The 27,703-nt window shown below is 36.4% G+C and overlaps 1 protein-coding gene across 3 annotated transcripts in view; it reads left to right on the top strand.

The window, feature by feature from the left end:
- Positions 1-27,544, top strand: part of LOC134534667 (uncharacterized) — a 783,923-nt gene extending 756,379 nt beyond the window's left edge. For 2 of the 3 annotated variants that reach the window (XM_063373129.1, XM_063373128.1), the window contains exon 7: positions 25,326-26,073. In XM_063373129.1, the coding sequence (XP_063229199.1) occupies positions 25,326-25,408 (83 nt within the window). In that variant the 3' untranslated portion in view covers positions 25,409-26,073. Of the gene's footprint in view, positions 1-25,325 lie in introns of all 3 variants that reach the window. The other variant, XM_063373127.1, reaches the window with a different exon arrangement.
- Positions 27,545-27,703: the final 159 nt, after the last annotated feature.

Below are 27,703 nucleotides of genomic sequence, written 5' to 3'. Positions count from 1 at the left end.
CAAAGCAGATGCTTCAGACGGAAAACACGTTGTCAATATCTATTATTGAAAATAATTGACGAATTTGTTGTCGAGATGAGCTCAGTGCTGCATCTGCAAGTGTGAGATCCCAATGGTTATCATCCTCCAATAAATGTAACTCACGACACGCATCAAAGAAAGTGTCGTATAAAGTACCATTGACTTTTCGAAAATATCGGAAAGATGTTGGTCCAGGAACGTTAACCAATAACAAACGCAAAAAAAACATTCGCGTTGCTTAGGATGAACTGTATATATTCGACCTAAAGTATTTGTCATAAATATATCGGTGAATCCTGGGACTGGAATGCCTCGTTTCCGTGGTTCCCAATTTTTTGATTGTTTATTCCACGTAAAAAATTTAGGAACATTAGTATACATTAATGTCCTTGCGAATTGACCAACAACATCTTGTCGGCAACAAAGGTTGAAAAATTCAGTAAGAGTTGTTTTTGGAGCCGTTAAAGCTTGCTGTAGTGCAGTCTGTTCTGTAAAGTAAACACGCTGTCCGTTTTCAATATGCACAGCCAAATGTATAACAGCAGGACCCCTTTCATGTATAGGAAACGTAAAAATTAGCCAAATAGCTTCGTTACTGCTTATGTATCGACCCATTTGATAACGTGTAATTTCGTCATTGTCATTTACATTTTGAACAGCGAATACAGCTTTATCACTGCCCTTGTGAACATACTTACAAATGTATTTTATAGATTTCACTGAACTGCATAGTTCAACGTTTATTTGCACTTTATAGGTTTTGCACAGCAATGGTGAATATGGAACTACCCAGCGATTATCAATATCTACTGTCACACCGTTTGACAGACGCAATTCATATGATTGACCGCCATTGTCTACATCTCTACGCCGGTAAGATGGATAACCGTCAATATTGGTGATAATATCAGATTGGCATGGTTTTGGAAATCGTTTCGTACATTTTCCATTGTCCATACATGGTGACATCATGTTTAGAGTACCACATGGACCATGGATCATATTAGTAGTTACAATGTCAAACAATTCTTGATCAACATTCGGATCTGGAATTTCGGCTGAAATAATTTTGTCGATTTCTTCTGGGCGTACTTTATCCACCAACCAAATCAAAATATGCGCATGAGGTAAACCTTGTTTTTGCCATTCAACAGAGTAAATCCAGCAACATGTTTCACCAAATACCGAGTGATGTGTAATCAAATTCATCAAAGATTTAAATTTTTGTTTAAAAACACGTGCCGTGATATCATGGCGATGCACCGATGTTTGAGCTGGCAACAACAAACTTTGAATTTCATCCCAGTTTGGATTACACGTAAATGTGATAAAAAGATCTGGTCGGCCATATGCACGTACGTAAGTCATGGCGTCTTGAATATACTCTTGCATATGACGCGGACTACCAATGTATGATGATGGGAGAATATATGCGCTACCGATGTTGTTGATGTCATTAGATGCATCTACGTTACCAATAACGGCGTCACGCAAATGAATGTACTCCTCAGCACGAAGTTTTGTTTGATTAAATTTTATATATCGTAATCTCTCACTTTCGATTTTTACGTACATATCGACAATATACTGATGAAATAGCTGTCTGCATCGGAGAATGGTATTGTCTTCATTAGCACGAATCATCAATCGATATGCGTAGAAGTTCATAGCACTAACTTTCTTGATCAGTTCTTCACCTGCAAATAAATATATATATATGAGAGATACAGAAATTATTTGGAAAAAAAAATCTGTATGATAGTCTATAAGTTGTAACTGTAGTTGGATTCGTTTGTTTAATATTTAAATGGTATCCATCTTCTCCTTCCCAAAATATCAACGGATACTGCAATGCATCGTAAGAACGATGATTGTATTGTTATTTGCATCGTATTATCTCTGCGTTGAATGCAAATGTCCCGACGTTCACATGGGTCACCAGCCATAACAACTGCAACTTCATTAATAGTTGGAACATTATATGTGCCTGCGTGCTCTCCGTAGGGCACTTTGTCTGCTTTAATAATAATGGCGTAGTTGTCGTTTTGCAGTCTGCTAGAAAAAGTCTTGAACAATTGCAACAACTGATTATGGTTTTGCAAAAACGTTTCCAAAATGTCCACAATTTCTCGATCCTCCATCTGATCTATATAGTTGTAAGCGCAGCGTGTGTGTGATTGTTGCTCCTCATTGTCCATAAAATAAATTTGTGAAAATTTTGGATCGGCATCAGGCATTGGGAGCAATGAACCAATTTAGTGGTACAATTGACCTTCAATTTTGAATGTAGATTCGAAATTACGACCATCTTCATTACGAACAATTTTTGTTGCTCCAAATGATGTCATTCGGAAGCATGAATTGAATTTACGAATTTTTCGCAAAAACAATTTCGATTGAGATGTGGTGCCAGCTAAAAGTGTTTTTATAGGTTCCGGCGGTGGATTTAGCGATGGCAGTGAAATTTTTCCAGATGCGCAACATAAACCAGCTGATTCACCTTTGTACTTGAAAGCATGACAATGTTGACACTTTTTGTTCATACTACCAATCGAGATTAATGCATGTGACGAATAGTTGATTTCAGGATCATATTCAAACGCAAGGCGATTGAGTGATGCTCTTGTTAATGCTCGAACATTTTGCATCCGGCGTTGGTTACGTTCTCTATGTGCATCCATCGCTTGTTGACGAGCCTCTTGTTGTCTTACTGCATTAGCACGAAGACGTCGAGTGCGTTGTACTGAATTTTCATTCGCACGTGTAGATGCAACTTGATATCTCAGATTTGCATTATCCGCCGAGTGTTCTTCATCTGTTCTATTTATTCGACGATCATGGACCAATTGCGCGTTCGGAGTATGTCGACCAATATTTCTGGCTCTTCCTCGAAGACGTGGCATTTTTCTGCAAAAAAAAAAAATACTGTAATATAATACGCAACGAATGTGAGTTTTTTTTATTGAGAATGAATTTTTACTTAACTAACCAAAAAGATTCATTGTAACAAATTTTAGATAAAAACGTGTAATTTTATTTAAAACATGAATAATAAAAACAATTTAAATATTTATTATGAAATTAATGAGCTACACAAATACATTTTTATGTTAGGTTGGTTGTTATAAAACTTACGTGTAAATTTGGTAAAAAAATTTATACAAAATATACTTACTTCGATCCCACCCTAAATTCGCAAAAAGTATCGTTTTTTAGGAACACTTCAAAACTCTTCAAACATCAATTTCTATTCATAGTTAATACTTTAATTAGCACACGACTTAAACGAACACAATAATAACACAAAATTTCAAATATTTTTCTCAATTTGATCGCAGCACCAATCGTCGGGACAAACTGAAATTAAAATAGAATTATATTTAATATTTGATGCTGCGATGGTAGCGCAGTCTACCGGATCGAATGTAAAACATTCCAAAATTAACAACTACTTATAAATGAAAAATTAGTTAAATAAACATATTCCAGTGGACCAAATTGAAATAAACTCAAGTAATCCACAAGGAATATGAGTTATTTATTGAAAATAAAATTTTTATTATCACCGAAAACGATTTATTGTAACAAATTTTAGATGAAAAACGTGTACTTTTATTTTCTTGCTTCTTAATTTTGAAAAAGCCTGTTGCCATGGAGGCTAATTATCAACAATGCTTAGTTTTTTTGCTTTTAAAGCATGTTTTTTTTAGTTTTTTCTAAACTCAGAATCGAGATAAAATATCAAATTGTGAATCGAAACCATCCTCGAATCTCCGTGAACTCACACAAAAAATTTCATCAAATCGGTCCAGCCTATCCACACAAAAAAAAAAAAACTAAGGATGTTTGTGAAACTATATTTATTTGTCATAATTTACTTAACCATTTTCTTATTGACACTTACTGAAGAAACTTTCATGTTTGTAAATTTTAGCTCTTAATAGGAGGACAACATATCATTATGTCATTTTGTTTAGCTTATTTTGTCCATCTTGTAGGATTTCTTTATATGTAAAACTGTGGTGGCAATATTCAGCTTATCCAAAGGAGTATAGAAATTAATAGAGACATCACTCCCTGTACACACAACAAATCTTTGAATAAAGTATAAAAAAAACATAGTCCAAAATGAAACAAAAAGTATAAATAACAACTAATTTGAAAAAAAAATTATACAACTGGAATGACAATGTTAACATCCGCCTGAAATTTAATAGAAGTAGGTAGGTAAGTATATATATATATATATATATATATAAGAAATTAAATGAAATTAAAACATACATAAATAAAATTATCTCACACTCAACCAAACATAATGTTTAATATGAAATAAAGGAAGATGGCAATTACACGTAACTATTCTAATTAAAAAAAATCGACTTTCCTGAAATAGTTAAATTCAAATTTTTCAACAATATATTACATAATTGATAAATATTTCTGGTCTTCGGTCTCAGCAGCCCTAAGACTCTTGATGCTCAGCAGATAAATTATAAACACTAAACCAAACTCCTTGCAAATAAGTAGGTAATGTAAAAAAAACAATATTGACAAATAGAAAATATTAGTAGGCCCTACCTACCTATGAATAAATTTCGAAGAACTTTATATGTTTAAGAATTTATGTACCTACATAATATTAAACTTGAAACTATCCACACAATAAAAACCTAAGAATGTTAGTGAAACTAATTTTTTTTATTTGTCATAATACCTAGAATACGTATGTTTCCAAAATGAAACAAAGTATAAATAATAACCAATTTGACAAAAAAATTGTACAACTCGAATGACATTGAAAACATACACGTGAAATTGAAAAGAATAATGAGTGCCCTAGGTAGGGAGAAAAAATATATATAGAAGAAATTAAATTTAAAAAAATGGGTGCGTGTACTTAGGTACGCGCATGAGAAGTTATACTTCTTTGGCATCATTAAAAAAATAGTTTTTAATTGCATGCAAAAATATATTTCGTGGAGTCCCTCCGCGTGGAAGAAGTGAATCTTCGTAATGTGGAAATGAAAATAGGAAGGGGTAGAAATTGATTTTTAGTGAAATCATATTGTATCAAATCAAACTAAAAAAACAAAGGAAATAAATTTGTAACGATTCATAGATTGATCTTCAGAGAGAGCGAGACACCTATTGAATGTCTATAAAACTAACTTTTTTTATGAGAGCAGATTTTCATGAAATATATCATGAAATCATTCAACGTTAAAACCTGTTTATTTAACTAAGCGGACGAGTTCGCCCCAAGGATAAAATAACGCGGTGAGACCTCGTGGACATAGAGAAATGACACACTCACTATTTATGTGTCTATGAAACATGATTTTTTTCTGCAATTTAAATTGTAATATACAAAAACGGTATTGAAAATTGAAACAAATATGGCGACACTACAAACTGTCAAGAGCTTTTTTTTCTTACTCTCTACTTAGTTCCTTACAATAGCAAAACGTAACGTAATGGCTTGAAAGCTATTGCTCGGCAGACATAGAGGAATGACACTAACAGTTTGTATATCTATGACACACATAACATTGTTTAGTTTTTTCTTAACTCAGAATCGAGATAAAATATCCAATTGTGAATCTAAACCATCCTCGAATCCCCGTGAACTCACACAAAAAATTTCATCAAAATCGGTCCAGCCGTCTAGAAGGAGTTCAGTGACATACACACGGACACAAGAAATATATATATATAAAGATGTTATCACATTAAAAAAATTATTTCGACCAATTTAATATAAAAAGCAGAACATGGAGGACAGAACCGTAACCAGTTAACATACCCAAATAAATAAAAATTTTGAAAATTGGTAGACAAATATTGATGATATATTTTTTTCAAGTCTTATGTTTAAAAATTTATTTTGAAAATTTAATTTTTCTAAATTTATGTCTCGTAATGTACAGTTACTACAAACAGAGATGCACGACAGCACGATTGTGGCAAGAGTGATGAGACTGGGATTAGAAATTGGGAAATACAAATTTAAATCTCAGCGTTTTAGCACTGCATCATCCCGCTCAGTTTCTGCAAACGAAGTGGAGCAAAATGAACAGGTGTTCGCACTTTTTGTATGGTGCTGATTGCTTGTAGGATCCCAGTGACTCGTCCGTCTTTGCTAGATTTCCCGCAGTCATTTCCTCGCTCGGGAATAATCAACAAGGGTGCTTGGCTCTCACATCTATTTAATAAACTCTAAAACTGACTGACAGACAGAACAACGCATGTCTAAACCAGTTGGAGTTAATTTTCCTTGAGAACCCTTGGGGTGCTCTAAGAAGATATATATTTTTTTAAAATTCCATTCCGAAATAGGTAATTAGGGGTGGTAAATTTTGTATGAAGCGAAATATATTCGATGAAAAAACCATCACGAATTTTCAGGAACTATAAGGCCAACAGTCTTGAAATTGGTCTAGTGTATTCCTTATGCTACGTAGACATCCGCTTAGAAAGTATTATATAAAAATCAGTTAACAATGAGGGTTGCGGGGGCATTAAAATAAAATTACCCTATTTTTTTCTATTTATTTTTTTCATAACAGTTGTTTAGCTTAAAAATGATTGAGAAACATAATTTTTATGATCATAACCATTCAACAGAGCCAAAATCAACCTAAAGTGTCTAGACGTATATTGTTAAGACTAATTTTAGTCCGGAAATATATTTAGCCAAATAAATGTGACCTTCTCTAGCGTGTCCCGTCACTAGTGGAAACGTCTCGTACATTAGTAACGCAGCTCTCGTTAATTCCTACCACAATAAACATATATTTAACTTTCTCGTAGTTACTTATGTATAGTGGCGCCACTGTTGTAGCAAAACATTATTTATAATTGAAAAATATTTAATTATATTCTGATGTTGAACAAAATTATTTGCAAGCTTCTAAATAATTTTAGGATTCTGATATTAATTAGATTTCTAAGAAATACTACTACCTATTGTAGGCGTTTACATGGTAGAACTTCCGGAAAAAATAATACAGTTTTTCTTTTAATTCTCCATAAATCCCAAATCAATCGTCAACTCAGAAGTTTATATGAATTTATATATATCACATAATTGTGGACACAATAACTACCTAAATTTTTCAAATTTTTTTTTTTTCAAAATTGAAACTTAAAATATAAACATGGAAAATCTCTGTCGAGTTCGTTAATGGGCAATATCCGAACAAAGGGGTAGAAATAGGGAAGATTTATTGAAAAACAGAAAAATCACTAAAACTGCCATACTATTATATATATATCACATCCGTTTGAAAGTATTGTTACGAACGTTAGAAAGGCTACGTCACGCACAGGTGCAGAGCTAGCTGGGCTCCATCACATGCCGCCGTAACATGAGATGTACCGTGCGCACCTGGGTCGCCGCTTTATCTTCCTCCAGCCCTCCGCTCCCCCCGCGCGACACTGTTAGTTTGACATCCGAAACCTGCCAGCTGTTACGCGAGCCACCGACACGTGTTTTCGAGAGATTTCTGCCATCGGGACAGGCCGGAATGACGTGACTGTCCCCGGCCGCTCTCGTGAGTTCGGGAATTCCGCCGGGGCCTATATATATGCCCGAGGACATCAGGGCGGGGTGTCAGGGGAGTTCAGAGTGAGAGAGTTCAGGTGGCAGCCTTCCCGCGGCGGAGCTTCTGGGGCAATAGTGCCGCGGGTGCGGCAGAGTGGCGAAGTCCTTTGACGAAGGTTTCAGGGCAGGGAGTGTGTGAGTGAGTGGAGTCGGGAGTTTTACCGCGGCGAAGTTTCTGGGAGATAGTGCTGCGGGTGCGGTGGAGTCCCGAGCGAAGTTCCGAGTGAGGCGTCGAGTGGTATCTCGACGAAGGGGAAGTGCGACGGCGGCGGCGGAGAGCAGCAACGGAGTCCCGCGACGGAGGACCACGAGGGGTGCTGCGGCGAGAGTTGCGCCAGAGGTGCGGCCTTTGGATTGTGAGAAACGAGTGACTGGAGGAAGCAATGTTTTTTTTAAGTACAATTGATTAATTGGCATTTTTGATTATTAGCTAGTTATGTAAATAATGGCAATAAAAAAACTTTGTGATAAAAATCTTTAATTCGGCTATCCTTTACGAACCCGCAATAAATCGTAACAGTATTATAACTCGTACGAGTAAGATCCAATATTTTTGTCTAAAAATATTTTTGATACGCCAAACATAACTGCAAAAGGTGAATAAAACAAGGGTTGGAGGAAAAAAAATTGTATTACTCTGTTCATAGTCACACCATCAAATTCATTCAAAGAGTTTGTAATTCTTATAATTATCCTAATTTTGTTTTAAATAATTGTTTTATAAGACGAACAATTTATTGCTGCAAGGAGTTGGAAAAAAAATGGGCAGAAATTAGAAAAAAATATATAAAACCCATACCTTGTATACTACTAATCCATTATTTTTTATTGTAAACCCTAAAATAATTATTCAAAACTTTCATCCGAAAATATTGTTTATATGACCAATTTTTACGTCAAGGGGTGTAAAAAAACAGGGGTTGAAAGATAAAAAAAAAATGCATTACTCTCTTAATATGTACAATGTTAAATCCGTTGAATTTTTTTGTAAAAATTATAAATATTATATAAAAATATTTTCTGAATAAATTTTTGATACACGCAACCATTGCTGTTATGGGTGAAATAATCAGGGGTGAAAGAACAAAACCAAACATACTTCAATTTTTAAGTAATCAATGAAATATATCATTTACTGCCATTATTCTAATAATTATTTAACACTGGTATGAAAAAAAATTTAATATGGCATACCATTACTACGCGATGTATGAAAAAGCAATGGTTCATATCGTCCCCCATATGCCAGAACCACGAATGTGCATTTTACAAGTTTTGAGATATTTAGATTTGAAACTTTAAACCCACTTTAAAATTAGGAAATATTAATCTGATGTAATGTGTTTATTCACGTGATACAGTGACAAACTAAACAAATAGAATAAGTATTTTGTTGAATGTTAATAATGTCCTCTATCCTGACATTTAAAATTTTTAAAAATTAAGTATAACACATTCGTGCTTTTGGCATATAAAATCCAATTAAAAGACACAATTTTAATTTTAAATGTAAATATATTCATCAACTTTATTGGTTGGTTATCATTATCAGCTCTTTAAAAGGGTTTATTCAGCACACAGTATGAAAACACTTGGAATGAAATAAATTTACAATGGAAAAAAATGGGTACCACGTATAAATTCTGTCGATATTCTTCAAAGCACTCTAAAAAAATCATTTCAGTACAACTTAACAATACATTCTGAAAACAAAAAACCATAGAGTTCTAGAATATTATGAAATATAAATTTCAATTGTAATACCCCAAGTGTCTTAAAGAATAATTAAATAATAAGGTTAAATGATTTGGAAGCTTTGATTACTGAGGCCCTCAATTAATAACTATAAAAGTCAACAACAGAGGCGACACTAGGAGTAAACAAAGAAAATTTAGGGACTCCCTACAAATACTTGGGAGTAAAAGGATCGTTATTATATATTAAATAAATAAAAACAACTGTTACGTCTATAGACTTCCTTATTTTATTAATCATTGTTTTCTTTTTTTTTATAGATTAAATTTTCCTTAGTAAAGACTGTTTTTCATTGATAAGTTATCTTATTTACATAACTCACAATTACACTTATTATATGATATTCCTTAACGTTATTTACGATAGGGCCGGCCCTGAATGTATAACAAAAATTAAAATATATTAAAACAAGAATGAAATTAACATTGGTAACTTTAAAGATTGTACATATAGTCCTTCCAAAACATAATCTAAATTTCTTCTCCTCGAACTGCCTTTTACTGTCCGCTGTCTTAACTGGGTTACACTAATCTTGGGTTCGTGAATAGAAAAATAGATAGATGCGGGTATCACCCGGGGCTGTAGGTAGACGGTGATCAAGGTAGTAGGCCTAATGATGTTGGATTCTGCGCAGGAGCCGACTCCAAAGGTTCTGGCAGAGGATTTTGGTTGCCCAAAACTTGGAACCCTGTCTGAAACAAAAGTCCAAATTCCAAAGAATTAGACCTGTTTCCAAACAGTATACTTAAATGGCGCAAAAGGCTAATAAAGGGAAATTAAAGGGGGGGGGATGACGTCAAGACTTACCAAAACAGGGTGTTGGTCCTGGCGCTCAGGAGAGGGCGTCTCGTCTCCGCAAACTCGAACCACGATTCGCGGTAGCCACGGAAGTCATCATGAATAAAAAAAAAAATAATTTATATAAAAATACTAAGTTTCTCTAATTTCAACTAAACTACTGACTGGTTAATAATTTTAGCTAGGGACTCCATCCCTTTAGTCTGAGAAGACTACATAATATACGATGACGATGATTCGCAGAAGATCGCAGATACAAACGGTACCAGTCAGTCCGGAGGCGCGCACCGAAGTCCCTTCAGAGCGGGATATCACCAGAATATCATAAGCGCGGGGTCTCTAGAGAATGGGAGGGGGGTTATGCTCTGAGCCGAAAATTACCGAGTCCACCCGAAGGTGTCCGGCATAAAAAAATTAGATCTTACTGGAGTGACTGCGCGACTGAGGCGCTATCTTTTGGTGGCGAGAGGAAGTACTAATAAATCGACTAGTGACCGACGAGAGTGTCAAGCTAGGGGGTTAATGGAGTAACCAGTGGTGCCACCTAGCGGCCTGAGACATAAGGAGGGGAGAGAGGTTGTCGTTACCTCCGCGCGAGCGCGGTAGTGTCGGCGCTGCCGACGCCTCACAAGTGGCATTAGTTACCACAGCCGTCGCTAGGTGTCGTTAAGGTGCAGAATCGTAACTGCGGCTGTCAAGCCTGAGATGGCCTTGACTTCGGTTAAGGCACCCGAGCGGTCGTCGCTCCTAGCCACTTCTGAGAAGAGAGGGTGGGTGAGCAGGCGGGGGGTGGCTTCAAAAAACGCATGGTCTGTGGGACACAAGGCCCACGGGATCCTCCTGTCGTGTCTTGCTGCTAGTGAACCTTATACCGATTCGTGACAGAGTTAGCAGGGCTCAGCACTGCTTCACAAGCTGCTCAAGGCAAAAGAAGACCCGCGAAGAAATAACGTTACCGGCTCCGACGTGCCTGGAGGCGGGAGAAATATTAGCCAGAATGCTAGCCTAGCATGAGGCTGGGAAAGAAAATCAGCTCGCCTCTGAGAACAGAGGCTGAGGGCCTGGCCGTAAAGAAAATAAGATGAGAAAAAAAAATAATATTTCCAAAAATATTTCAGATTACAAAATTTTTAAATAAAACGTGCCTAAATCCCTAATACGCGGCACATACTCCCCCGCGTTAAAGCGGAGCTTAGGGGAAAGCAAAAACAAGAAACCAAAAATTTCAGTAGGACGAGTTACCAGGTTCGCCTGTATCCTACTACTTACATGCTAAAACACAAAAAAAATATTAAACACTCTTATGAACTAATGTGCACATTCTTAATGACTAACATGATTAAATTCATTATCTTAAATAAAATTATTAACTTAAGTGGCCACTTAAACTAACACCTTATATTAAGTTTTCTTACAAACTAGTACCATGGATTTTTATTGTTACTTAATGTTACTACCTAGGTTTTGTATTCTTCAGTTAAACTCCTTATTGAGTCTTAAATATATATAACTGTATGGCATGCCAAGGCTTAGAGAAAGTAATCGCTCCTATTTTAAATTCGGATGCGCTTTCTTAAGGTGGGAGCTGTGCGCTCGTGTCACATACTCTCCGGAACTGGGGTCGGCTAGACTCACAGTCACTGGGGTTAGAAACCGTTGGATCTGTAATGGTCCAGTCCAGCGATAAGATAACTTGGCCGATCGCTTATCGATGGCCTTACTCTGCGGGTGTGCTTTGCACATTACCGCGTTACCTACCGTGTAGGGGTTAGGGGAGCAGTACTTACTGTACCTTCTCTGACTTGTTTGGTGAGCCAAATTTAAATTCCTACGCGCCTTTCTCCAAATCTCCGTGATGTCCTTGGGATCATCCGGCAGTAGGTCTTTGAAAGACCAAAGATTGGAAAGGGGTGTGTTGGGCTTATAAGTAAACATAATCTCAAATGGGGTGGATTTGTGTCCTTCATGTCGGGCATAATTAAATGCCATCTGTAACCACACCAAATTACTGTCCCATTTTTCCTGCGCATTCGCGTGGAACGCTATGAGCGCCGAACGAAGATTTCTATTAAATCTCTCCGCGTGCGAGGGTTAAGGGTAGTATGGCGATGTTGTCACATGCTGTATACCATGCGAGAAACACATTTTCTTGAAAGTTCTGGATGTAAACTGTGTTCCGTTGTCGGATACAATTATGTTCGGTAATCCTGAAGTTTTAAAAATGTGATTTTGTAATGCACGCACAGTGGTGTCAGCTGTAGCCTTACGGAGTGGAATAAGCCAAACAAATTTCGAAAAGGCATCTATGCCCACAAGAAGCATAGAGTGTCCGGATTTGGATCGGGGAAATGGCCCTACAAAATCAATAAAAAGTTTTTGCATAGGTCTTTCGGCTACTTCTGAGGCAAGAAAACCGTACTGTGTATTTTGTGCAGGTTTACTTAGTGCACATAGCTTACATAACTTAACTCGCTGTGTAATGTCCCGGTGCATTCCTTCCAAAATAAAATGGCGTCGGATACCTTGAATGGTTTTATAAATACCTAAATGGGCACCGAGAGGTGAACTATGGTAATATGTGAAAATCATATCACGCAGATTTTGTGGAAGAACAATTTTAAGGTGCCTTGACTGTTGTGTACGTTTTTGTAGGAGACCTTTAGCTAACTTATAAAATTTCGGAGCTGTACCAGTTTTAACTTGTGCAATTATTTTTGCCAAATATGGGTCGGCTTGTTAATGTGTTTGTATGTCCTGAAAAGCTAAGGGGAAATCGGTTAGGAGTGCCTGACACGAAATCTGAGGTTCCTCCTGAGATATTGTTTCGGAGGGGTTCTTGAACATTCGAGAAAGTGTGTCAGCCACAATGTTTTGAGTATCGCGAATATGTTGAATATTAAATTTGAGAGAAGAAATTTAGGTGATCCACCTTCCAAGTTTTCCTAATTGTTTAGGGTGAGCTAACAGCCAAGCGAGCGCCTGATTATCAGTTTCCAATAGAAATTCCCTATGTTCCAGAAACTGTCGGAATTTATCAATACCAAAAACTACTGCTAAACATTCCAATTCATACACTGAAGATGCTTTCCTTTCCTGAAAAGTTAATGTACGTGAGGCAAAGGCAATGGGTTGCCTGGCACCATCTATTTCCTGGGACAATACCGCCCCTATAGCAACACTTGAGGCGTCTGTTTGTAAAATAAAGGGTTTACTAAAATCTGCCATGCGCAGAACAGGTGGATTCGCTATAGCTTCTTTCAAGAAATTAAATGCCTTGTCTTGTTCAGGACCCCAAATATATTGTGTATTTTTCTTACGTAATGCATTCAAAGGTGCCGCATGCTCGGCGAAATTTGGTATGTATTTGGCATAAAAATTAGCCATGCCAATAAAACGAGCTATGCCCTTTGTGTCTTTAGGTGGTTTGAATTCCCTGATCGCCTGTGTTCGTTCTGGATCAATTGTAACACCTTTGTGTGATACCAAATGTCCAAGAAAAGATATTTCGGAAGCAGCAAATTTTACCTTTTTTTGTATTTACAGTGAGGCCTGCCTTGCGCAGTCTTTCAAGGACAAGAGTCAGATGCTGGATGTGTTCCTCAAAACTTTCTGAATAAATTACAAGATCATCTAAATAATTGTAAACAAATTTAAATTTAAAATCTCCTACTACTTGTTCAAGAAGTCGTGTGAGTACTTGAGCACCTGTGGCCAAGCCAAAAGGTACCACATTATACTGGTAAAGATTCCAAGGTACGCAAAATGCGGTAATAGGATTTGAGTCTTGCGTGAGTGGGATCTGATGGTACGCCGAATTGAGATCGAACACACTGAAATACCTGGCCTTACTAAACCAATGAAAGGCCGAGTTCAAATCTGGGAGGGGTGTTTGCGGAATTTTAATCTGTTTGTTCAGTTTTCGATAATCAGTGACGAAACGTTGTTCCGTGCCCTTGGGTACTAGAAATGCAGGTGAACTGAAAGGAGAATTAGAAGGTTCTATTACCTTATTATCTAACATTTTCTGTACGTGTTTTCTCATCATTTCCATTTTGGGACCTAAAAGTTGATAAGGGTGACTTTTGACTGGCGTGGTATCAGTCAATTCAATTTGATATTCAATTAGGTTAGTTCGACCTAATTTCTTAGTTAGCACATCTGAAAATTCATTACACAAATCTCGAATAGCAACTTGTTTACTGGGCTCGAGATGATCCAGGGACAAAGACTTTCTCTCGTCAGTGTTGGTAGAAACATTAGTAATTTGTCCTGACCTTTTATTTTCAGGTTCCACGAATGATATGACAAAATTTTTACTAAATTTAAATACAAAACTTCCTGCTTGTAGATCAATTAAAATACCTGTTTTAGCGATGAAGTCGGAGCCTAGAATAAGCTGCGTGGCTAAGTTTTCTGCCACAAGAAAAGGGAAATTCCAAGTGAATAATTCTATCCTGATTTTCACTATAGCCACTTTGGATATACTAATTGGTTCGTCCGCTGCAGTAAAACAGCGAACATCCGTGACTTCTGTTTTCAGAACCTGCTTGATCTTCTGTAATTCCCTAAACAAATCGCCTGAAATAAAACTACGAGTAGCTCCTGTATCAATCAGACCAATAATTTGATTTTTGCCAAACATTGCTTTAGTGTATGGTACTACAGTTCGGACGTGACCGAAAATGTTGTGACACTTACGTTTTCCCTTGTTAGTCAGGCTAACCCATGTTTTGCAAATTCTTGTGAATTTCTCAGAATTTTCTTTATGATTAATTTGATGTGTTATAATCTTCTGTTTGTGTTTTCTGTCTTTTTCTGTGTATTTCTTTCGTTTATTTTTCTTGTGTTTTTGTTTTCCTGTGTTATGCCTTTTTTGATTTTCATCTTGTTTTTGTGATTCGTTAGTATGCACATTATGCACTGAAAAATTCCTCTCGGATGAAGTTTTAGGTGGACCAGGTATAAATTTGCCTGGCCACCGCCTTACGCGTTTTTTGCCTTGTTGAAATTTGGTTTGAAATTTTTGTGGTTACATTGCTCAATGTAATGTACTGTTTGCTTGCAATAATTACAGAAAGGTGTTTGTTGTTGTATGTTCTTGTTTGAACCATACTTATTATTTCTGTAGTAGTTTGTTTTCTGTTGTGGGTGGCTATTTTGTTGTTTCGTGTATGGAAAACTATTTGCAGTTTCTGCCTGAGAATCATGCTTATCCACGGACTTCGCTGAACTGTTTCTCTGAGTGTCTGCATATTCGTAACTCATGGCCTGTATACAGAGTTGATCTAGTTCTACAAAACTCCGTGGCCTAGCCTGGAAAACAGCGCGTGAGCGCTCTGCCTGATTTAGTCCGTCTACTATGCAACTAACTATTTCGCTCTCTGATACGCCCAATCTGAGAACCGCCGCGGCTTCTCTGATTGATGCTACCTAGTGTGGCAATGCTTCATTACTTCGCTGTAGCCTGTTGTACCATTCCAAACGGTAATTTGTCAAAAGTCTGGCAGGTATAAAAAAATTCAAAATTTCTTCGTGGTATTTGTCAAAAGAGTAACTATTTTCTATTGCTTGACTCGTTCTTTCACTCAGTGGTGGTTGGGTGTAGGGAAAAACTATCTCCAACAACTGTTTGTCAGGAATGCCCCCTTTCTGTCTGATTTTAAGTAAGTGCCTTATGAATTCGATTAATTTATCTGGGTCAAGACAACTTGTTTCGGGAAAACCAACAAGTAATCTCTCGACTGGATGGGCAATTTTCCCATAACAGCTATACTCAGCCGCCCTTGGCGTAACTGGTAATGTTGTTTCTGGTTGATTCTGCGTTGATGGCGGAGGTGGGGGTGAAGGATGTGCAATTTGCGCGGTAGGGATGGTAGGGATCGGAGTTCCTTGCCCGGATGTCAATAAAGAATGAAACTGGGAATATGGATTAAAATATGACTGGTTTGTGGCGAATGGGAAAAACAAATTTTGTTGTGTTAAAGGATGTGGATTTGCAGGCAAGTTACCGGAAAATGTGACACTGGTGATGGGAGCTGTAGAAGCATGCATGCCTGAGGGAATCTGAGTGGTAGCTGCTGGGATGGGAGAGTTAAAACTGTGATAAGTGATTGAGATGTTGATGTTGATGAAATGGGCGGAACCTGCCTTGTTTGGCACAAAGATACTTGTGTGTCGGGTTGCCTTATTTCCTGAGGAAATTCCGGATTTTCACTCTCTACATTTCCTAGTGTTTCCATTCCTAGGTTTTCTGCCTGGGCAATGTTGGCCCGGAGGTCCTGTTGAGTTTCTAATTGGGCTGCCCTAGCTTTCAATTTAATTTGGAAGTCGTTTGTCTGTTGCAGACAACGATTTAGCTCTGTTCGATAAACACCATTGAGCACATCTGCGAAAAGTACCACAAGATTTTCCAGTCGTCTGGTGACATGCTCTAATCGCATAATGTGTCGCTTTACATTGGGCAAATTCTCTTCCCCATCTGAATAACTTACGAAAGCAGCTATGTCGTAAAATTTGGAGCAAGCTTTGTTGAATTCCTCGAGTATTTCTAAATTTAGATTATGTACTGAGGTAGGTAACTTATCACGTACTGCGGCTCGAAGCTTTTTTAGCAGCTCTTGCGCATTTCCAGTAGTTGGTAAATTACGCAACTGCAACTCGTAACTTAGTTCATCTACTAGTAATAGCTCCGGAGTAATCATCCTGTCCGGATATATAGTATTACACAAAACAAAACAATACCCTCTTAAAATTATCTCTTAAACTTTAAACTTAGGTATACACTTAAATCTAGCTTATGATTAAAACAATTGCTTTATTGCGTGGGAAGTATGTGCCTTCATAATTTATTATTATTATTATTACGCGCGTCGGGAAATGAACAGTGTACTCGGGTGTAACAAGCTGTCAGGTTAGCTTGCACAACAGGGTAACTACAAAGAACGTCACGTCAGCCGGCAGGACTGACCTTGGCGCGCAGCGCCTTAAACAAGGGGGGGGGGGGTATCTTGTCCAGCGGACATGTCTCTGTTGATAAGCCACGCGCGCGGCCCGAGTTGCGTGGGCGGGCAGCCAGCCAGCTGCTCACAGTGCGCGCTCAAATGTAAACACACAAAACTTATGATAATTTTAAAATTCAAGGGTCAATTTAGCTACTCTGTGTATCAGCGGACAGTTCACAAATTACTTACTACAAAAAGATTCTAAGTGACAAAAAAATATAAAAAAAAAAATTTTATTCAATTTTTTTTTTAATTTTAATTTTAGGTATGACCTTTCAAATTAGGTATGCCTATAGACGTAACCATGCTCTGCTACCATTTTGTAATACCCCAAGTGTCTTAAAGATTAATGAAATAATAAGGTTAAAAGATTTGGAAGCTTTGATTACTGAGGCCCTCAATTAATAACTATAAAAGTCAACAACAGAGGCGACACTAGGAGTAAACAAAGAAAATTTAGGGACTCCCTACAAATACTTGGGAGTAAAAGGATCGTTATTATATATTAAATAAATAAAAACAACTGTTACGTCTATAGACTTCCTTATTTTATTAATCATTGTTTTCTTTTTTTTTATAGATTAAATTTTCCTTAGTAAAGACTGTTTTTCATTGATAAGTTATCTTATTTACATAACTCACAATTACACTTATTATATGATATTCCTTAACGTTATTTACGATAGGGCCGGCCCTGAATGTATAACAAAAATTAAAATATTTTAAAACAAGAATGAAATTAACATTGGTAACTTTAAAGATTGTACATATAGTCCTTCCAAAACATAATCTAAATTTCTTCTCCTCGAACTGCCTTTTACTGTCCGCTGTCTTAACTGGGTTACACTAATCTTGGGTTCGTGAATAAAAAGATAGAATTATGCGGGTATCACCCGGGGCTGTAGGTAGACGGTGATCAAGGTAGTAGGCCTAATGATGTTGGATTCTGCGCAGGAACCGACTCCAGAGGTTCTGGCAGAGGATTTTGGTTGCCCCAAACTTGGAACCCTGTCTGAAACAAAAGTCCAAATTCCAAAGAATTAGACCTGTTTCGAGACAGTATACTTAAATGGCGCAAAAGGCCAATAGAGGGAAATTAAAGGGGGGGGGGGGGGGATGACGTCAAGACTTACCAAAACAGGGTGTTGGTCCTGGCGCTTAGGAGAGGGCGTCTCGTCTCCGCAAACTCGAACCACGATTCGCGGTAGCCACGGAAGTCATCATGAATAATTAAAAAAAATAATTTATATAAAAATACTAAGTTTCTCTACTTTCAACTAAACTACTGACTGGTTAATAATTTTAGCTAGGGACTCCATCCCTTTAGTCTGAGAAGACTACATAATATACTATGTCGATGATTCGCAGAAGATCGCAGATACAAACGGTACCAGTCAGTCCGGAGGCGCGCACCAAAGTCCCTTCAGAGCGGGATATCACCAGAATATCATAAGCGCGGGGTCTCTAGAGAATGGGAGGGGGGGTAGGCTCTGAGCCGAAAATTACCGAGTCCACCCGAAGGTGTCCGGCATAAAAAAATTAGATCTTACTGGAGTGACTGCGCGACTGAGGCGCTATCTTTTGGTGGCGAGAGGAAGTACTAATAAATCGACTAGTGACCGACGAGAGTGTCAAGCTAGGGGGTTAATGGAGTTACCAGTGGTGCCACCTAGCGGCCTGAGACATAAGGAGGGGAGAGAGGTTGTCGTTACCTCCGCGCGAGCGCGGTAGTGTCGGCGCTGCCGACGCCTCACAAGTGGCATTAGTTACCACAGCCGTCGCTAGGTGTCGTTAAGGTGCAGAATCGTAACTGCGGCTGTCAAGCCTGAGATGGCCTTGACTTCGGTTAACGCACCCGAGCGGTCGTCGCTCCTAGCCACTTCTGAGAAGAGAGTGTGGGTGAGCAGGCGAGGGGTGGCTTCAAAAAACGCATGGTCTGTGGGACACAAGGCCCACGGGATCCTCCTGTCGTGTCTTGCTGCTAGTGAACCTTATACCGATTCGTGACAGAGTTAGCAGGGCTCAGCACTGCTTCACAAGCTGCTCTAGGCAAAAGAAGACCCGCGAAGAAATAACGTTACCGGCTCCGACGTGCCTGGAGGCGGGAGAAATATTAGCCAGAATGCTAGCCTAGCATGAGGCTGGGAAAGAAAATCAGCTCGCCTCTGAGAACAGAGGCTGAGGGCCTGGCCGTAAAGAAAATAAGATGAGAAAAAAAAAATAATATTTCCAAAAATATTTCAGATTACAAAATTTTTAAATAAAACGTGCCTAAATCCCTAATACACGGCACACAATACTACTTAACAATACAAACTGAAAATGAAAAAAACACAAAATTTAGTGCCGGTAGTAAATCACATCAACTCTTCGTCTGGCTCATCACTGTCTGGTTATGGAAGTGCATCACGTACACCTTCACTAGTTTTCAATACTCGGTAATATGCATGATGTTCTCTTGGAATTATCAACTTGTCACACATTGTACATAGATATTTGTACTAGGGCGCAGAGATTGAGAATGTCTCGTTGTGTGCCTTTGTGACTCCTTGTGTTTTTGAGGGCCGTCCTGCTGTCCTCTTTATTTGTATTGCCTGAAAAGGTTTGTTGAAATCAGTTTTAAAGAACAGCGATTGAGGTTTCTCTTTCTCGTAATGTAGCCAACATATGGATCTGGTGGGAATTTTCGGAACTCTTTTTGAGTCTGTTTTAAAGTCAAGAAAATTGTCGTGCAACATTGTTCTCACTACAAGTGGGCGAGGATTACTCCTGTTTGTTCAAATTATCTGCGCCCACCTTTCAGGAACATAAACAGGAAAATTCTTGGATTTCTTTTCTATCTTCGAATGTATTGAATCACACTCCATTTCAGTATGTCCTGTTTCGAAGAATTTATGATCAATGGTTTTGAGCCCTGGATGAGTCTGACAAAGTGTCATGCACATTGATATAAAAATTACATTCTTTTGCCGTCCACCACAACTATCCGACATCATTCGAACTTCTTCGATGTTCTGTTGACTCATTATATAAGCATAAACGCAACTTTCTATTTCAATAGCTCCTCGCTTGCCTAAGTTCATTCCAAAAATAACATATTCCATCTTGATTTCCCAAGTTGTAAAATGTAAGGTTATACACTGCTAACTTTTGTAAGTAAAATATTTGCCCACACAGTCCGTTGGGAGTATTTAAAAGAGCCTGCAAATCAAAGTTAAAGGCCAAAATATGTTGATAATCTTTTGCAGCTAATTTGTCTGTGTTACGTTCTTGGCGGGCCATTTCTGCTTTTATTTTATGTCTATCATACTCTTCTGTTTCCTTTTGCTTATCTCCTTCTGTAAGTGAATCATAAGCCAGGCATTTGCAGCATTGGTCTTTCTTTGGGAAAAAAAAACCCAAATTATACTCATTAAAAATTGCTCTATACTTAGCAAGGGACACAGAAGGTAACTGATTATCTCTGCATTCTGCCTGGAATTCAGGGTGCATTATGAAAATATTCAAACTGGAATCTAAATACTTTTTTGTGCTCTTCTGTCTGCAGTAATGGGATTCAACACAAGGATAACACAAAATATGCTTTCGGATACGGTTCTCGTCTTCTTCCGAAAACTTATTATGAGGGGTATGTTTATATGTTGCATGTCCTTCGAAATGCCAAAATCGCGAATGTGCCACATTCGTGATTTTAGCTAAGGAATAATTTTATATTTCAAGACAATTTCACGAATGTACCACATTCACTATTTTGGCATAACAAAAAATGCAAATATTCCACTTTCGTGTAAAAAGAACTTGCGATTATTGCTACAGGAATAGAGATACAACATTCGTGTTTATGGAAAAACATAGATATTTAAAAATACTTTCTACCTATGTACATATCAAAAAAAAGTGATTTTTGCACATTCGTGGTTCTGGCATAAGGGGGACGATATAAGAAAATAAAACATTCGTACCATGTACACTATCTTATACTTTCTTATTAAGTCTTCTATTTATTGTCTACAACATTTATCTTAAGTAAATTATTATGTAACCAACCATTACTGCAAGGGTTGGAAATAACAAGGGAAGAAAGCAAAAATAAAATCATTCCAAAATAAAAACATACTTATGTTTGTATACTATCAAATCCGATATAATTTATTGTAACATTTTAAAAATTATCTAATATCTTTGACTTGGACAGTTTTTGATGAAGAGAACAATTACCATAAAAACAGAGGTTAAATTAATAAAAAAAAGCATGTATTACTTCCTGTGTATAAAATTTGTTATAATATAAATTTCAAACCATCTTAATATTCTTTAAAACTTGTCTCAACTATTTAATTACACGCCTACATATGAATGCAAGGATAAAAACTCGTGTTAAAAGGTGAAAGTAATTCATAACTACCATAGTAGGCAGAGTATGAAATTCGTTCTAAGCTATTCAATGATGAAAGCATTAATTAAAAACATTCCAAACATTTTCGCTTAGTGGAATATTAGACCAAATATGGGATGTCAAGTTAATTAGTTTCTTGAATTGTTCCTGAAGTTTATAAAAGATTCCAGAATGTTTCCAGAAAAAATAATTACTTCGAAATCTACCTACGCTTGTAGGCTCTGCCTAAGGGATTTTTTTTATTTCGATTTAATCTGGTATAACAATGCACAGTTTTCCCTAAAGATATAAGGGTCTAACCTTTCTGGGACATGTACGTTGTGCAGAGATTGAGTGTTTTATGTGTGTACGTGAAACATTTAAGAATACTTTGTGAGGGCGGATGAGTAATTTTGTTTTCGAATTTCGTTTTTAAAATATATATTTTTGGAGAGGGAAAATGGCTTAGACGCATTTTTACAGAATAATTTTTTTTTATTTGGCACAAAATACCCTGTTCAGAGTCTTCAAGCACGTAAGAGACATACAATATAACTTTACCTTCATTTCTCCGCCATAAAGTGTTATCTCATAGTTGCCCAATGCACGACGAAAAAGAAAAACGTGTTCCTGTCAACAGCCTTGCAATTAGACGCGATACCACGCTAACTGTACCACAAATGTCACACCTATCTTCCTATACAAACACACCTCTAACCAGGCGGCCCCCTTAATGTGGAAGGACCTCCAAGATTATAATGGGTTCAAAATTCCTTGGCTACCAACTCATGTGATTGATTTTAACTATTCTAAGGTGATGTGATGGAACTGAAGAGCTTCGATATAAGAGTGTTCATAATTAAAACCCATTCCTTGTGGCAAATAATTATAATTTTTTTCAATTAAAGTAATTAAAAATTAATAAAACTGCATACAATATATGATCATATAAATTTTTTATTGAATTTTGTTTGTACTGACACTAGCCGAAATAGAGTATCCGGCGTTGCCAGGGCTAAATATATCGTGCAGGGGTTTCCCTATGTCAAATAAATATTAGCAAATAGAACAATGCAATAGTCGTTTCTATTAAGACAAAATACTCTTTGTAGAATTTCTTGTAAAAAAAATTTAAATTCAGAATTTTAACGTCCCCACTAAGACCCTTGGGATCTGATTTTCGTAAATTCCGTTTTTAGTGGCTGGCTACGCATTAAAAGGAATATACATCCCAAATTTCAAGTCTGTATGTCTTAAATATCCAGTGATTTGGTAATGAGTAAGTCGGTGAGTGAGTGGTATTTCGCTTATCACCAATTATGCCATAACCAGAAGTAAACTAAGGTTTACCCGGGCTAACTTAGTACCATCCAAGTTTGTTGAGAATATTCCGAATAATCAGTAAAATAAATTTTTATTCGGCGTTAACCCGTGTACACTGCACGCTGACTGAGTAATGTTAAAAAATACAAATTACGGATAACTTCAGTTTAACTTAATGAATTTCAAGACAGAAAAATCGTTGATACTTTAACTAAAAATACCTATTTAAATTATTTTGAATTAGAAAATTCGTAATAAAATGTAATCAAAATTTTAATTAGGATAATAGTACACAAAAAAGCATTTTCACGAAATAATTCTAATGTTGTTATTAATAAAAAAAAAATTTTGAGCATACCAATTACTGTACGTCCACCATTCTCTCACTAGAGGATGTTGGTGCCTACGAGTTGTGTGCCAAGCTTTCTAAAATAAAGCACAACCTTAGATTAACCAGTCAGCTTTGGAGAGACCTAGGAGTACAATATCAAATTAATTTAATTGATTATTCGGACTTTACCCAACAAATTCTGGTAATGCTTTGTTTATCTGGGTAAATCTAAGTTTACTTCTTCTTTTAGCATTACCCATAAAATATATATAAATTACACATTTTTGAAGTGACAACGTCTAATAAATCGATTAACGCCGGCTGCACGCACGAAAAAGTGTCCCACTACGGATGTCCCACTACGTATGTGTCCTGTTTGCTCATTGTACGAATGCGTGACATCTCTCTTTCACTCGATTGGAACAACCATCGATTTGACTTTTCAATCATATTTTCGTCGTTTGAATTATTAATATTATGTAATTTAACGATCGTCCACCGATTTTCAGCAATATCGGTACGGTTATTTAAAAGTAATGTTGAATATTCAAATACGTTTTGAACCAACAATGGTGTTTTACAGTTACACATTATAATTCAAATTACACCCGGGATCTTTTGTACAATGTTTTAAAAAATATTGTAACACATTATAAATAAGTTGGGTGTATTCGGGATGCGTATTTGTTATAAAATCGTGTTATAAAAACGAAATAATATTATTCCCCTACCGTAAACAAATTTTTTATAAATATATATATAATATCTGAAACTTTTACATGTCAAGTACGGCCTCGTGGCCATGCGGTTGGCATCCCTTACATCCAATACAAAGGATGTCGGTTCGGATCCCGGCAGTTGCGGAATTTTTTTTGTTGTACTTGTAAAAATAAATACGGCACACGCAACATTTGAAAATTAATAAATATATTTGAATTACTGATTGCAAATAAAAGTAAATTTATTAATTAAATTGTACATTTCATTTCACTCCTTCTTTGTATCCATACAAAATACTGATAATTCAATAAAAGTGATTCAATTTTATTCATAAATTATGCAGAGGTATATTTTATCATACAAAAGATAGAAAAATTTTAAAAAAAATTTCTTCCTCAAAGAATATAATATTTTTAATGCCTAAATGGTTTGGTTGCAAAACTCTATTACGGCTCAGTCTCAGAAAGAATATGATATTTCCTTTTCTTCTGGATCAATCATTTCATCAATGTTTTGTTATGACCTTGTCACGTTAAATTATTGTCCGTAAACCGACTTTAGAGACAACCAATTTTTTTGAGGTTATATTAATTTAGCTCTAACACAACATATTTTTAATACCAGATGTTAGGGGATAACTTGTATATTTAAATGACACGAAGGGTTGCTTTTACTGTCAATTTTCATGTAAAACAAACATTTTCTGGGCAGACACGTCACGTAGCAGTGGGAGATGTTAACAGTAATAAATTTATGGTGTAGAAGGAAGTTATTTTACTTTGGGTACAGAAAAAAAAACATAATGTGTGTACTTTTACAAATATTTCTTTTGGAAAACAGTTGCCAAGAAACACTTTTTTAATACTGCAAGAAAGAGTTTGCAAATTTGTACAACACTTGGCTACGGTTTTTTTGCATGGCCTATATGAAATACGTTTTTCGAGATATCACTGATTATTTTTTTAGGAAAATTTCTCATAATATTATATTCTAATTGAAGTTTAATTTAAGCATATTCTTTTCAAACCATTGAAAAGATTATTGAATTTTCAACAATTTGATTTAATTTTTTTCGGATCATGCTTATAATTTGAACGGTTAATACTAGAAAGCTATTCAGGGAACGATTTACAAATAACTTTAACTATTGGAGATATTGGGACAACACAGAAACGTCCGGTAAGAATACGAACCCGGTATTGCTGCGAACACTATGTTTTAGTGATACAGTTGTTTTCGTGTAAATGTACAAATTAGCAAATATCTGTTAGTTTACATTAATATTTATGTTCCATTTAAAAGGGTAAAAAAATTCAGTGTAACGTGCTAGTGATCCCGGCCCACCGAAGACTCTGGTTCTGATCTGTGTCGTCGCTTGTTATTTCTTGCCCGCAGTGAGAGCTGCCTCCAGCTGCCACGGCGCGTCTCTCTTCGTCGTCTCCGCCATGTTGTCGCTGGCCGTCTCGGCTGGCACGTGATTCTGCTGGCTGATCAGAGCTGGTTGGCCAGTCAGAGCCGGCCCGGGAGTCGCGAAGAGAGACAGTTGCCTTCACACGCACGCCGGAGACAAAGCATGAAATGTTGAAACATGCGAAAGAAATTCTCATCATACATACATACATTGCAAAAATTTAATTTTTTTTGCGGACAATGAGACAATCAAAAATAAACATATATTGGAAGAAAAATCGAGTACTTTTAAACGTGGTTTTTTTCTCATTGAAAGGACGTAGGTTATGTTTTTATGTAGATAATTACTCAGCTTGTGTGTAGTATAAATTCATTACCTATCATAGCACAGGGTTTATAAAAAGAGAAGTCACTTTATATTTTAATGTTAATACCGTGGTACATATATCATTTACTTAATGAGAGAGAAAAAGAAGGAAAGGTGAATTTTACTGCAAAGAAGTCTTTCTAATCCCTTCTAGAAGATGAACCTGGAGTTCAGCCCCATTATGAGCGTTGGATGAATATTCAGATAAGCGCAGCTCTGTATATGGCAGTGCTATCTCTTAAAAAAGCTGTTCTCGCCTTTCGAAAGCATAACTATGGAATACCTGTTTCAAGCTTTATGTTTTAATGAATGCAAATTTTACCAATTTTTATTAAGTTTACTTGTAAATGAGATACTTTCCAGAGAGTGTACAAATGCATTGAACAATGTTACTAAACATTTACTTTTTTTATTAAATTATAGTTTATTTTGTCAGTTATGGTTTAAATACAGCAGAGCGCTCTAATATTTACACTGAATAATTTTTCACTATTTAATCGGTAAAAAACTTCTATTTTTGACGCAATAAATTATATACTATTTTCTTTAATCGAAATCAATGAACAATAAATGTATAACGTTATATATTACGTTTGCCAGACTATCGAAAAAGATACTAATTGTCATAAATAAATTTTTTTATTCGTACTCATCTTAACAATGTGGCCTTAGACATCAAAAACATAGACTTAAATAACGTTATCTCCTCAATTAGGAAAGTTAAATAACAGTATAGTCGTCTTGTCAATCAAAATAAATTTTAACACCTATTCCGACTATATGAATAAAATAAAACTGCAAATGAAAATTTTCCGTGTAGGTTAACACTTTGTTTCAAATTCTTATTGTGATAAGAAGATTCAAAACTTTGTACAATAATGGTAAAAATCGTATGGCTTTCAGAGATTATTTGGAGGGACGTATTTTGAGGTGTGGCTTAGCTTTATTTAACTGAAAATTATTTTTGTAATAAATGGTTTATAAAAGTATCTTTAACTGAATACTGAAAGTTACTGTTATAGAGCTTCTATCTTCTAGTGAAAATCATAAGTTTCAAAAGAACAATTAAAACAGAAAATATTGCGTATTCTCTCCCTGAAACTAGGTGTGCTTTCTGTACAAATATTCGGGGTGGGTTGGTGCATTAGGTTGTAATTGTGCAGGAACACAAACATGGCTAATACTGCACTTAGCAATTCCTTTTGTGATAAATTAATTTAATATGTTACAGTTATTACAAGTACCATCATGTTCAATAATTATTTGTTTAGACGCTGCTGTAATAAAAATTCAATGGGTAAAATAAGCTATTTACCAGAAATATTCAGTACTTACCGATAATATGAGCGATTTATGGTGGAGCAAGCACGGCAACATTCCAGCCGTAAACATGCCGAATACTTTCAACACACGTGTAGTGACATCCATCTATCCTATAGCTAACGAACTACAGCTACAGCACCATCTCCCTCAGTGCTCCAGCTCACCCTGTTTTTACTATATCATTCATTGACTCACTCATTACAAATTATCAGTAACTTAATGACCTACAGACTTTAAATTTGGCATGTGTATTCATTTTTCTACGTAGATATCCGCTAAGAAAGTATTTTCCGAAAATACGCTCCCAAAGTTGATTTAGCCCAGAAAACGCCGGGTAATTAATCTAGTTCTATATGAAATAAAACATGCTATATTTTAAGGGGGTGGGGAAATTATTCGGAAGACTTGTGCGGGAAAATTTTTTTAAAGGGTACCTTTGATAAATAAATACAGTTTGCTGGCTCAGAAAGTTATTAAAAAAAGATTAACAAATGCATGCAAGCGGTGGCTGTATATCTGGGTGAGCTGCGCGCTATGTTAACTGTGCCATAGCACCGCACCAGTTTGTTATATTTTGTGTTACGTAACTTGCCACCTAAAATGCACTTAAGCCGCAAATAATCTGTTTTACATTTCATCCCTTGCTACCGTACCGATAACACACCGAAGAAGG

Source organism: Bacillus rossius, chromosome 8 (assembly GCF_032445375.1).
Source record: "Bacillus rossius redtenbacheri isolate Brsri chromosome 8, Brsri_v3, whole genome shotgun sequence".
NCBI lineage: Eukaryota > Metazoa > Arthropoda > Insecta > Phasmatodea > Bacillidae > Bacillus > Bacillus rossius.
This window is presented reverse-complemented; position numbering and strand designations above follow the sequence as displayed.